This window comes from Apteryx rowi, unplaced genomic scaffold, assembly GCF_003343035.1.
Source record: "Apteryx rowi isolate R43461 unplaced genomic scaffold, aptRow1 scaffold_14, whole genome shotgun sequence".
Lineage (NCBI taxonomy): Eukaryota > Metazoa > Chordata > Aves > Apterygiformes > Apterygidae > Apteryx > Apteryx rowi.
In genome coordinates, this window is record NW_020447641.1 from 1099251 (window position 1) to 1113524 (window position 14274).

At 35.4% G+C, this 14274-nt stretch overlaps 1 protein-coding gene across 8 annotated transcripts in view; it reads right to left on the reverse strand.

Moving 5' to 3' along the window:
- Positions 1–5334: 5334 nt before the first annotated feature.
- The window catches only part of PTBP2 (polypyrimidine tract binding protein 2), a 56307-nt gene continuing 47367 nt past the window's right edge, over positions 5335–14274 (reverse strand). For 4 of the 8 annotated variants that reach the window (XM_026057567.1, XM_026057565.1, XM_026057561.1 and 1 more), the window contains 6 exons: positions 9766–9920; positions 8284–8317; positions 7770–7862; positions 7158–7374; positions 6976–7053; positions 5335–6819 (listed from right to left, as the gene is read on the reverse strand). In XM_026057567.1, the coding sequence (XP_025913352.1) occupies positions 6687–6819; positions 6976–7053; positions 7158–7374; positions 7770–7862; positions 8284–8317; positions 9766–9920 (710 nt within the window). In that variant the 3' untranslated portion in view covers positions 5335–6686. The remainder of the gene's footprint in view (positions 6820–6975; positions 7054–7157; positions 7375–7769; positions 7863–8283; positions 8318–9765; positions 9921–14274) is intronic. The other 4 variants (XM_026057566.1, XM_026057563.1, XM_026057564.1 and 1 more) reach the window with 3 other exon arrangements.

Below are 14274 nucleotides of genomic sequence, written 5' to 3' on the forward strand. Positions count from 1 at the left end.
TTAAATTACAGCAAGAGACTTAGGTTAGGAAGTTTTTTCTAAGGTCTAACTGTAAGCATAGCAACACACTGATGCAGACTAACGAGAGAAGTTGTGTAACTTTCGTCTTGTGAAATTTAAAGAACTGGTTAGACACACCTCTACCCAAACTGGTTAAGGTTTAGCAGAATTTGCCTGAGAACTGGGAAATGAAAACCCCTAGTCTGTTTTCTGTAACATTGACAGGAAAGATATTGACTCCATGTGAATGTCTCAGTCTCTCTCACCCCGCCCTCCAAACAGCACCAAAAAAACCACACATCGAAACACAACCCTTGTTCACAGAAGGTACCCAAACTACCTTTAGTACCTGAAAGCTAATGCTCAGACAACAAACCACAGCATGCTGAAGAGTGTTTTGTTGGCACAGCACTGGGGCTGTTCACTTGCTGAGGACTGTCAATGCTTTAAAGCAGCAATAAGGCTGGCATCCCACCACATACAGAAAGTCACTGATGTGTGCGAGTTGCAGCTGCCGAGAAACCTCTCTTGCTTCAGAAAAGAACAGGCTAGTCCAGCATGACTTCAGCTGCAGTTGATGCTGTGAGAGGTAAGCCAGGCTATTAGGGAACTGAAAGGGATGGGGCCAGACCAAAGGACAACAAAGCACCGGTCAATCTGTAACTTAAGTCTGCAGTGTTCCATGGAAGACAGATGGTCAGAAGTCTTCTAGTAGACTTTTTTTTTTTTGAGGGTGGGTCTCTTAAAAAACAAAAACAAAAACCAAAAAGCTCATGTTCACAAACTTGTATCACTTTTCATGATGTCTAACAGATCTCTTGCTAGTTCTGATCAGCTTGCCCTATGTAGCTCCTTGGCAAGCCATCAGTATCCATCACTCCAAGGTATCCTGACGTATAGCCTATCTTAGGGCTAAAGGCTTCAGGCTTTCAGTTTTGCTGGCTTCCAGGGATGATCAGCACTCATCCTGTGGAAATGAATTTCCATGGCATTCTTCATGGAATTGCTAATCTCTTACATCTCTGCATCTGCTGAGCAGAAGTGACAAAAAAAGTTACCTCAACAGCTGTACTGATTTTGAGCAGACTTGTTTGTAAACTAGCAGAAAAACCTCCACCCACAAATTCTCCACTTACCAACAATCCTTAAGGGCTATTCCATGCATGAAGAGAACTTAGAGAAACCTACTGAAGCTCCCTTAATGCTCCTCTGTCCAGCACTCCTCCCACTGCAACACATCCCTTTCCTCCAGCTTCTCCTACACTCTACACAGTACCCTCACATCATCATATCTGCTACCTCAAATTGCCACCTGCCTAAGAGACAGAACTATGCACATGCTTGTCGGACAATTCCTGCCAAAACAGAAGGGAAAGCAGCTTATTTGCTCCCTGCCTGCCCCACAGTAGAGTAAGGCCTTCTATCTAGCAAGCCAACTAATCATCATAAAAATAGTAACTTAATATCCAAGACCTCTGTCCCCTTTCTCAAGTTTGACTGGAAATGGACCAATGGGTTACAGAGTGAAAGGGAGGAGAGAAGAGTTATCTAGGGAACAGGACATCCACATGGAGACAGTGCCATTACACAAGTCTCATTTTCTTATGAAACTGGGCTAAAATTCATAAAATATGCAGAACCGTGCAATGATATGAGTGCTATTTTGAGCTACATTTTATGGAAGATATTTGAGTCAAATCACATTTAATTTGTATTTTCCTGAGGAAGAAGAGTTCTTTGCTCTTCCTTTTCTGCCTCTGTGCAGAAGAACGAATCGTGAAAGGATACAGATTTTAAAAAAATTACATGCTGGAAACTTTAAAGGGGAAAAACAAAGCAATGTACTTACTTCTCCCCAACCAACAAACTGAGTATGGAAGAAAGTTCAGTTAAACTCAGAAAACCACAGAGAAGGTAAATAATAATATACCTATGTAATAATTTTTTTTTTTTTTTTTTTTTAAGGTGAAGCAGGAACTCAGATAGTCCCCTTTTGCAAACCATCTTGAAGAGACCAAACTCGTATTTGTGTACACATGTACATACACAGGTGTACATACTGTAGATTTTCAGAGGTCAAGGGGCTCAGATTAGGTAATTCTAAATAAATGCTCAAAGTTAAAAAATCCTCTGAACTTGTTGCATACAATTCCTCAGCAAGACAGAAATCTTGTCACTGGTTCTAGCAGACTAGCTCTGGACTAACAGAATAATTTATAATAGGTTATCACTCTTTACAGTCAGATTACTGTAGTTCACTGAATAATTTTACCAAAGCCCACAAAATAGAAAATAGCATGCCACCTCCCACTGTTTCAGAAAATCACTGTCCCTCCTCATGACCTGTGTGGATGAGTACTGCACTAGCATGCTGCAGCTGCTCCCCAAGAGAACTGCCAGAGAAATTTTGAAGATGTTGTATAACCAAGACCTCAGAGCCTGAAAAAACCTACCTTCAAGCACAATCTTGACCACATTCACTACTTAAATAACCCTTTCTACACACACTGGGACTGGAAGATATAGGACACTTTTCCGGTGGTGAACAAATTCTCAAATAATTTGGCAAGGTTGAGATTCAGAATTTCAGATTGTCTCAGTTTCTGGAATGGAATAAGCTCTAATAGATACACACTTCGGTCTCATCCCTACCAAACAAGATCCAATTTCTTAGAAGCTTTGCTCACTGTAAAACATTTAACACTCAGAAAATAATTTCTTGAGATGGACTAGTGGACTTATATATGTTTGCAGAGACACAGATCATTTATATCTTTTTCTAGTGTGCCAACAGAACTATTTATTATCTAAGCATAGGATTAGACAAATTATTTGGAGTAAATTATGGTATGAAATTGCAGTGCCTCAACTACTGTAGATAAGCGTCTGCATTGGTGCTTTCATGTTCTAACACACTATACTAAATATAATGAAACTTACAATGAATCAAAGGGAAATTTTATAAGATGGCTTACGAAACTGTCAATTAATGTAAAACATTAAAAATGCCAACCTACAAACAGTAATATAAGCTGTTAATCCTGGAGGGAAAAGGTGTCTGTTAATAACATGCAAAATCACAGTTAACATAAATACTTTAAAGTGCATTCACTTAAAGCTAGAATTTTTGCCACAATTTTTAGTCAACATTCTGTGAAGTTTTACTTCTTATAAATATTGTATTTGCTAGCAGACATCTCCTGATCAAAAAAATCATTTTTGGACTTACCTAATCAATGTCATTGTTCATTAGAGAGTAATCTAGCAATTCATGAACAGTACCCCCCCTCCCCCCAGCAGCCATGATGCTTTCTACTAGTGTCAAAATACTACAATTACTCTAAAAATTGGGAACTGAGTTTGGAATATCAACATGCCTATGGTAGAGTTCTACTAACATAATTTGAGAACTTATTTCTACCATATCTAAGAGGTTACTCATAGTCTTTGTTCTTAGCAAAATTCTAATATTAATGCTGTTTTGCATTTTCACATTCTGAAGAGCTAAAGATAGAACAGAAATTTATTTACATTTTATAACCACCAAAATGTACAAATTACTATCAAAAAAAGTGCTCTTCTAGCAGTTAGGGAAAAACTTGTATGTTCTGAAGAGGCATCATTTTAAAGATTAAACATCAATAACTGAACAGTGATTTTCTTTACTGAGTTCATAAAAAACACTTCCATGCTATTTATGACCATCATTGCTTTTAATTTAGACTGATATAAATATAACCTCATAATGAAAGTGCCTGAATTGATAACAAGTCAAATTCAATATACATTCCTTCCCTTGAGTTTTCACCACAGAACTTCATGCTGAGAAAAAAATATAGATACCTCTTTTTAAAGAAATAAGCCTAGCAACAGATGAATAAGTTTGTCTTACAAAGCCCCTATATTTGTAAACATTCAAGCATTGCACATTTAAAGTTATTTCAACATTATACACATGGCAATCACTGTATGCTATCTGATACAGATGTTTTAGAGTGGAAATAGTTCAGTGCAAGCTGAACTTGTGGAGTGGTAACTTTCAATTCATAGTTCTATTTGAAACATGCAAGCACATTTTGACACACACTTAAAGAAACATGATACATTTTTGCTTTTAAAAATATAAGACAAACTATCACAGATGAAAAAACTTAGACCAACCTAGTAAGATCCTCAACTACTGTTCAAGTCAATCAGGAGACAGGCACCTCAATGCCTTTGGGTGTTCAAGTCTTGTGAGAGGACATGGATTCACGAAGTTTCATAAACAGATGAAACTAATTTTTCTAGTATTTCAGACTGAGGGATAACTGTGATATATGAAATAAAGTTTCTAAGTCATACCTTCGGTGTACTTCTGATACAGCAAGTAACTGCTTAATGCATTTTATTTAGCGTAGTGACAACTAATGCAAGCCCCCTAGGTTATACTGTGACCTTTAAATAGCTGACAGCTATTTATTGATTTGAAAGCCAACCCAAAGAACAGACATCAGGTCACAAAGTAATCTGACATCAATAAATCTCCAGTAGTTATACTGGAGAAGCGACAGAAAAATGCTTTAAATTGAAACTCAATAGCTTTTTCCAATGTAACGCAGGATCATACAGTTGCTCTTAAAGGGGACTGCACAGAAATTTTAATCCTATTTGTAGTGGAGAAAAACATCAACAATCAGCTCAAAATTGTGTGCAGAAACACTTTAAAGTGCCAAAACTGTTTTTACATTCATTTGGACATGTGTCTGAAAATGTGAAAGACCCTGGTCTAGAATACGTATGGCCCACTAGTCCAACGTTAACAACTTTGTCACTTTAACCATGAGTATACTGTATGATTAGTAGAAAATCTTTAGCAGACAAAAAATGAAAGATGAAACTGCAGCAAGAGAGCATGGCAAACCTGAGAGATCTATTAGTGCATAAATCTGCTTAAAAACTAAAAGATAGAAAGAGAAAGCTAACAAACTACAGTAAAAGTTATGTCTTTAAAGCAGTAAGTTGTAACAGGGTGGGAAATGTTTAATATGCACATATGCCTGCAAAGCCATTACTATCTTTCTAAAAATAAAAAGCCAATATTCACAGTATCAGATTTATGGTAAAAAGCCATAAAATTATAGTTACTAATATTACGCTTTTCCCACCCTGGCAGAGAATAAACATGAATTTAGAAGCACAGTAGAAGTGAAAAACAAGGAAGAGGAGAGAGAGAAAGCAGCAGAGAAAGACAGAAAAGGTGAATACAGAGCTACAGAAGTGTTTATTGAGCATGCTACAGAGGTAAGCAGAGTACACATAAGATGAAATTAAACAACCGTCAAACCTCCCAACTTTGTTAGAAAATTAATTTTTAATTGTGCCACTTTCAAACTATACTGAATTTTACATTTCTAAAGATGTAAAAACTCAACTAATAGAAAATATACATGACTTTTTTTTTCTACATAGATAACAGAATCTATGAATCTTGAAACTAAGTACATCAATTTCAAAAAGTATTGGTCATTTAAACAGAATCAAGGTAACAGTTCAGACTGACAGAGAACTGTTTTCAAATTAATTTGATCTGTAGATTCTGAGCCATGTTTATAGTAAAGTCAGATCAATTTCTAAATACAAAATATTTTGAAGAGATTTATTAAAACTGAATATTACAATGCAAGGTAAATTAAGACTAAAGGCACATAAACTTTGGTCCCACCTGGTTGTCAGTTTTAGTAAACTGCCACAAAATTTCCTGCAAATGTTCGCAGCAAGCTTTCTTCCTCATTGAAAAATACATGCACCAGTTCCTGAACTAGCTCGACCAGTCTGTACATGCTCAGAAATCCACAACCATATTCCATATCTTAATTACAAACTAAAGATGGTAATATATATTTAAATGCACGTAAGTCATGTCAACTTCAAAAACATCTACGAAAAATATTCAGCCACAAACAAGACATTACTTAGTGCTGACATTTATATGATACATCCCACAAGAGTGTGTACAAAAAGGTTAAGATTCCACAATGCTTTTCACGTAGGGCTCAAAGTCACAGAAGTCACTTTTTGTCCTTTAAGAAATTAATATTCTGTATCTTGTTAATTTTAACTAATGCCTACATTCATAACTGAATCTAGACCAGAACCATGAAATACAAAAGGCAAAAGAAAAGTAGCAGAAATCATATATGTTGTTTTACTCTTTCAGAATCTTATCCAATTAAAGAAAAAAAAAGTGACAAACCAGCAGATAAAGAAATCAATTCCAAGCAGGAGAAACAAAAGCTTAACCTTTTTACACACCCCTGCCTAAACATATTTAAATTATCATGTAACAATGTGCCCCAGACAACCAAATTTGTTTTACTAGTTATGCAATTCTGGCAATACTAGTTTTTCTTTTTAAGGCACGTATGTCAACTAAGTTGAAAAACTGTGGGATTAACTTGAAACCTTTTTAAACAAAGTGATGATTTATCTAAATAACAGTTGAATAACAGCAGTTAGTATCACTGCTTTTTAAAGTTTTTTTTGTGTTTTTTTGTTTTTTATTTTTTTAAACAACCAAGGAATGATAACAGCATGAAAAAAACCCAAAACAAAACAGAAGACAAACTCTGGTCCCCACTTTCCTGAACAGTCAATAGGTGACAATACCGAACAACGCAATACACCCTCATTTTTGATCTGCCTTTTTAAATTGTTGATTTAGAGAAAGAAACTCTCAGATGGTGATTTTCTCCAAGATTATAATTGTGAAGATCAATCAAAGCCTGAATAGCTTCTTCCACTGTTGACATCTGAAGAAGCGCCATCTTGTGATCTCTTCTGAAACAAAATAACGGCATTAAGAACTCAAACACCACTACAGGATTTGCTCCTAATGTTTTCAGTCTTCTATGCACATTTCCTAGGATGTGCTGTAAAAGTGCACTTACAGTTTTAACAAAAGACTGCCTAACAATGTACAGAAAAGTTACTTACTGAAAAAATTTAAAAGCTTTCACAGTGCCACCAGTGTTAGCAAACAATGTGCGTAGATCCTCTTCTCCTACTGATGGTCTACAGAAAGAAAAAAAAACAGAACATAAGCAGCAAATTATTAGTGAATTTGGTGTGCTGTGATTCACATTAATGCTATCAGCTTACTGACAGCCAACACTTACGGAATATTAGACAGATGAAGCGTTGCAGATGGAGGGAATATATTCTGAAAGTTTTTTGAACCAGGCTTCTTGAAGCGATGCAGAGGTGAATTACCAAAATCTTTAGTGAGCCCTTGGTCATCAAGTCCCTCTCGAGGTAGTTGTACTGTCTGATGTTTGGAAAGGGTAACCCGAATAATCTTTCCATACATTTTTTGTCCATTAAGATGGCTCATGGCTGAAAAAAAGACAAGCAGCTTACTCAACTCAGTGTTACTTTTTCAGAGCTTGAAAGTATGGTACATCAAACATAACTCTGCAAACAAGAAAAAACGAGCAAATCAGAAGGTCAGTGTGCTAAAGGACTGTAATAAGAACTAAGTCTGGAGAATTTGGGCAAGTATTTAACTTTAAACAAACACCTCCATGTGTGATCCAGCACTGCTACTAAATTCACTTAAGATACTGTGCAGAGGTTTTGGAATACAAGCGGATGCAGTAAGATTTTGTATCTTGGAGGAAACCAGGATATAAGAAATTGACAAACAAACATGTTTTGTTCACCTGATTTTACATAGCATAATTTCAAATACTTAAACAGACTAATTGGAACAAACAGAAAACTAATCTTACCCAGCTGTGACTGGTTTCCATCAGCCATCTGTATAAGAGCACTGTCTTTCTTATTGTATAAAATCTTCACACGCTGCACATCACCATAAACACCTTTTCAAAGTCAAAGGTAATCCAAAAGAAAAAGTTCATTTTAAAGCCAGTCAACTAAGTAATGTATTTTGACATATCAATGGAACACTCAGACAGCAACAAGATCACTCACTCAAACTCACTCTCACAAATGAATAAAGGAGATAGATTTTGAATAGTGAATTTTGAAAAGAATAATTTCTGATAAACCCTCAAAGCTATGTGAATGATATTAAATTAAAGATCATGCAAAATATATTAGCATGCATTAAAAGAAAATCTGTGTCTATGGAGAGTTTTAAACAGCAAAAGAAAAATAGCAAAAGATTTACTGTTCAACTTTAAGCCAAAGTGCTAGCTACAAATAAGAATTAAGGTGAAACAAAAAAAACAAAACAAAAATCAAATCAATAATAAAAGTATAGTGCTAACAATAACATACCGAAGAGGGTAAACAGACTTTGGGGCGTAACCATCTTTAGAAGGAGAGAAGAGCAAGCAGCGTAAGACAAGAAGAGAGAAGAGTCGAGGAAGAGCGGAGATGAACAGATCATCCATAACGAAGGGTGGTTCCCGCAGAATGGTGAGGTGGTCATGGATCATGGTTTCAAGGCGGTTAATTGGGGCAAGTTGGTCCGAGGAACATTTTGTTCAAGCACAGAAGCATGAACATAGGGAATGAAGACAGGGAACATAGACAAAGACAAGGAGAAAAAGGATAAGACAGGGACGGGCATGGGAATTTGGGTAAAGACGAGGAAGGGGAAGGTGAACACAAAGGGAAAAGGATGAAATGGGGAAGGGAAAACAGCAATGCAGAAGAAAAAAATAAGGAAGTGGGGAACAAAAAAAATAAAATATAGGTCAGTACATAGGAAATGCAGGAATTTGGTCAGAAAATGGTTGGTTTATGTATTGTACAAGAAAAACTGAGTAAAATGTAGTCACCCAAGACAAATATGGGTAAAGTACATCCATATCAAGAGTAAACTACAGCATTTCATCTCAACATGAAAATAAAAAAAAAAAAGCATGCAATAGAAACTTTAAACTTTGAACTTTAATTGCGTAAGCATGGCTGGTTATGAAATGCAGGCAAAAAATCTTTCAAAATGGCACTCTGATCTACACATTTTAACATGCAAGACTGTGGATGACAAAATAGTACCAGATGATAAAATAAGCTTAATGATTTACAGTGACAGAGGCCAGTCAAAAATGGAACAGCTAGACCAATACAAACTTCCCACATTTCATACCAGCTTTCACAGCCATCAAAATAAATGTAAAGGACAGTAAAAACGCAAAACTAAACAAATCCCTTTAGACTTCAGAGTTAGCAAGAAAGATACACTTAAGGTGAAAATGCTTTGTCTTTTTTTTTTTTTTTTTTTTTTTTTTTTTAAGACAAATGAATAACTGCAAAGAAAAAAATTACTAAGAGACTGGAAGAGTGCCTCGTCAAGATCTTTGGGAGAACCTTCAAAGAAAAATGTGTTAGAGTAGTTCACATAAATTAAGACCTTAAAATGTGAGTTAAAAGCATGAAATGAAGCAGCAAATAACTAGAAGAAAACAAAAATTGTAGTTTACATGATTATAATTACAAATGAAAACATAGTTGCTATTTCGTAAAAATAAATATTTCAATTCAAACGTCAAACATGCAGTATTTACTACACTTTTTCTTAGAAAACATAGGTAGCTGACTATCAAAGGACATTCCAAATCATTAGCTACCTGGGAAAGCAGAAGTATTTAACAATAATGGCTTCAAAATTAACTTTGGGGGAGTATTAAAAGAACAACAAAAATACTTTGAGCTTAAAATCCAGATGTAAGAGGCCAAGTGCAAAAAAATTAAAGTATTGTCAGATGAAGTGTGGCTAAACAGGAAAAAAAAAAGTTAAATTGTTTCACTGACCTCTTCATTTAAATTGCTAACCAGGAGGACTGTATTGCCACCAGCTGAGACTCCAGGCATTCCCACACGGCCAGCAGCAGCAGCAGCAGCTGCAGCAGCAGCATTTGGAATAGCCAAAGGACTCAGAGTTCCTGGAACAGCTGCAACAGGAAGCCCTAATTTTAAAATAAAGCATATTTTACGAAACACACACAAGTCGTTTAAAAAAGTACCTATATCAGCACAAGTGTTGCCTACAACACTCTACAAAGCAGATCATTCCACTGTTCAAGCTGTTCAATGATTTATGAAATGGATCATTAATAAACAATGCAGAAATGTGAAATAATTTTGAATCAAGTCTCAAAAAAATGAAAATGATGTAAAAGTACTTTCTTTCCAATTAAATGTTCTTGCGCACCAAAACCATTCCCATTGTACTCCAGAATATTTACAGCATCTAGCTTATCAAAATGGTCTAAAGTAAACATTGATCAAATCAGTAACATAAACACTAATTATGTGACTGCATCATAATATCCTTATTTTACATCACACAGAGGTAGTCCTCACTTCAACTTGATGCTTCAGGCTACACATATAACACTGAGTTGGTCAAGTGAAAAAGCCTATAAATCCCTCGGCCTTAGCATAAATGAGGTAAGGAGGCAAGTTTCTGAAATTCAAGATTCAAGGTAGGACCATACTGATAACAAGGCTTTTTCCAATTTGATTCCCTTAAGAAGCACGTTACCACTAGCTAGACCTGCAGCCATGCTGCTGCTTGTTCCGAGGAAGTTCGGATCCCATAGAGAAATGGTACTTACTTATGCAGGTTCTGCCCTGCCAAGTCACTAAAGCACTAGGCAGTGTATGCTACTTCCAGGAGCTGAGAGGTTTGCGTGATACATGTGCACTATACATAGTTTATACAGGAACAGCTGTATCACATTTGACCAAAGTTTTTTGTACCTTTTACAAAGTCTAATAAAAGGATATTTATACAGTAAAGTGTGCAACAATCAGGAGAAAAAAAAAAATAGAGCTTCAGTTTTTATTTTCCGCTACTGCAACTGGCTTCTCAAATTTCAGTATTTTGGCAAAATTTCTAACGCTTATCTGATGATGCTAACCTAACACAACAAGAATTTTTGACTAGTCTTCCACTACGCCCACTAGTCAGTCGAAATATAATCTTTACACATTGGAGCCAAGATGAGCTTTCCTTCCTACATTGCTTTATTTTAAAGAAGTCATAAGAGAAACAAAAATTCTTCTGTTTCAGTCAATGACTAAATATTAAGTAGATAAAATTACTGATGAATATAGTTGCTATTAAGAATATTCCCAACCTTGATAGCAAAAGGGAATGCATAGGAAAAACAAAACAGAGGTGGTAAGTATGGTTAAAAAGTTTATTTAATTAAAAAAAAAGACTTCTCCACTCTTTAATCATGTTTTGATACAGAAATTTGTTAAAATAATTAACAAATTGAGATTTCGCTGGGCTGGACAAATGACCAAATAGAAGAGGACATCCATCATTACTTTGTGCTAGAGTATGATACAAAAAAAACACAGTGCCATTAAATAAAGATATGCTTTTGGAAATATATTCTGTTAACTCCCTGTCAAAACAGATACGGAAGAACAACAGTAAAGGTTCTAAGAAAGGAAATCAAAGATACGGAAAGTTTTCTGATACAGAGTTTAAAAGATGGAAAATGTTAGTATTCAGGGGTAAAGCCAGAGGTATAAAAAGTACTGAATAATGCAAGCATCATTTAGGCAGCTTTAGTGATCTCTCACAACACAAGATAAAATAAAAATCTACTCGATTCAAAAGGCAACAAATATGATAYTATTTGTGGCATTTGCGGGACTGACCATAATGCTAACCAGAATGGAAAACCTAACCTGTCTTCCTCCCATCCATTCTGCAAACACACTTAACAGGTGCTGAGAAAATATTATATGATCTTTGGAGACAACAGCCAGTTACATTAAATAAGCAAAAGAGGGACATTTAACATGTTCCATCACATAAGCCAGTCACTAGCTACGTGGGGTTAAGGAAGACACTTCCCCCCCTCCCCCCAACATGTATGTTACGGTATGATCATCCACCATGAGGGCTGTCACAGGTCTTCCAAAGACTGTAGCAGCACCAGTCGTGTCACAGAAAGGATAGCAAATGAGACAGAACACTGCTAGCCCAAGCACAGCAGTTACTGTGTTTCTCAAAATCAATTCTGCATGAAAGGAAAGTGAAAATATTTCACCGAGCTATATACAAATATGTATAATTGTAATATATTATAATAACATTATACTACATATATTATAATATATTATATAATAAGTAGTAATAATTATGGGCTACATACATATATGTATTAGTAAGACAAATGTAACAGAAATATGACGCATATTTATGTTAAAGCCCAAGAATATAGCTCCACTTTCCAGTAAAAACAATTAATAAGGGAGGATGTTAAAGAAAGCACCCACACACAAGCAGCAAAGACATTTTTTCTCAAAATCACACTGTAATATACAGGCAACCCTATGAATATCATACTCGAGTCCTCCAAAAACAACTCTAAAATGTAGTTATGTTCTAAAAATCATATTTTGGAAATGCAATTCAAATGCTATACAAGTCTTTCTATTTTGTAGTGCATAAACTGACTTTTAATGTTTATTTTCACTCAGCTACTATAGAGGTCATATAGACAGAATAGTGAAGAGTGACAGTAAGGTATGACAAGTGTTCACCGAAAGAAAAATGACTTACTTTATACCAGGTCAACAGCAACCAGTTAGGTGTATATGTATATAGATAAAAATTTTTTTTTTTTTAAAAAAACTAAGATACTAGAGCATTTCAAGCTTTTTAGTGGAACTAAGCACCTCTCTAGCCTCAGAAATTTTAAAGGTAGTACAGTACTTTTAGGAATAAAGGAATTTAGAGATATCTGGTGAGGTTTTTATGGCTTTTTACATACTTGGGCAGAGCTAGAGTAACTCATGTTCTAACAAGCAAAATTCTTCATAGAATTAGACTCTCTAGAGGACGTGCTCTGGTCCCGCTGAGGAAGTTAAACACAAAGATAAATTCAACACCGTTCATACAAAAATATTTTCAATTATTATCCTCTAAACTAGATTCATTTAATAAGAATTTTAAGAGGAATCAGAGCAAAGTACTAATAAAGAAAGATTAAGGATGACAGCAAGGAATAAAAGTGTGGGAACCTTAACCATAACAGCATGTTTCCAGCTGTAATATTAAACAAATATGATAACTGCAAATATTAATGTATTAAAGCAGTTTAATGCCAGTTTAAAATAAGCTTTTATTTAGCATGATAATGTTGGTCCAGTATAAAGCAGTTGCTGTTTATTTAGGGATTTCTATTTTAAAAGATCTCCTGTACCTTTTTTTCACCTCACATATGAAAGCCACACATATTCAAAACAAAACAAACAAAAATTCTGTCCATTAGCGATTTCTTCCTTCTTTCAAAAGGGGAAAGGCTCATTAAAAAAAATGTCCAATTTACAGTCTCAAAGATTTCTGACCACTGAGGTTTTTTTTATAGCAGAGAATGTAGTATATAAGTGAGTAATAATGCATCCAGACTAGGATTATCTATTCGGATATCACATTTCTATCTGATTACACAGTGCACACAGACTTCATTTCTTGGAGAGCTTGGACAACTGGCATACTCAGAGAACAAGCAATTCCTGTTCTGTAGATTTTTACAGTTTGCCATTTAGGCAAGTCAAAAAATATTTTTAATAAATAGAAGGAGGATCAATTTGTATTATGATTACTACTTATCAATCAACACGCTATTTATGATTTGAGGACCTACATGAAACTATTCATAAATGTTAGGTACTTTATCAGCATAATCAACTGATATTCGTAAATGTTGTCACTAACTATTTTAGCTTCCAACAATTATACCTTAAGATGTTTTTGCTTCTTCTAGATATTAACGAAACATAAAAATATTATATGTTTTCCCTAGCCTTTTTAGGTATTTTCCCCTCAAGGAGGGCGCTCAACACAGCATGTCTCTTAATTTTTTATACCCTTCCAAGTGCATCTTTTTGCATGATACGTGAAGTGCAAGTTACTAATGCCATTTTAGAAATAAGGAAATTAAAGGTATGCTAAAAGCATATGATAGACTGTTATGTGCATAAAAACCATTAAGCAGCAGGAGTAGTCTCAAGGTGGCCATGTGGGCTATGACTGATAAAAGTGGATTCAGTCACCAGTCCTGCTCTGAACTTCTTTATGGCTTTATGTCAAGTCACCACCATCTTATTGGCCTGTTTCTTATACTTAGCCTGAAGGGTTTTCAGGGACATAGCAGGTTCCTTTAAAATCACAGAATCACAGAATCGCTGAGGTTGGAAGGGACCTCTGGAGATCATCTAGTCCAACCCCCCTGCTCAAGCAGGGTCACCTAGAGCACATTGCACAGGATTGCATCCAGGCGCGTTCTGAAT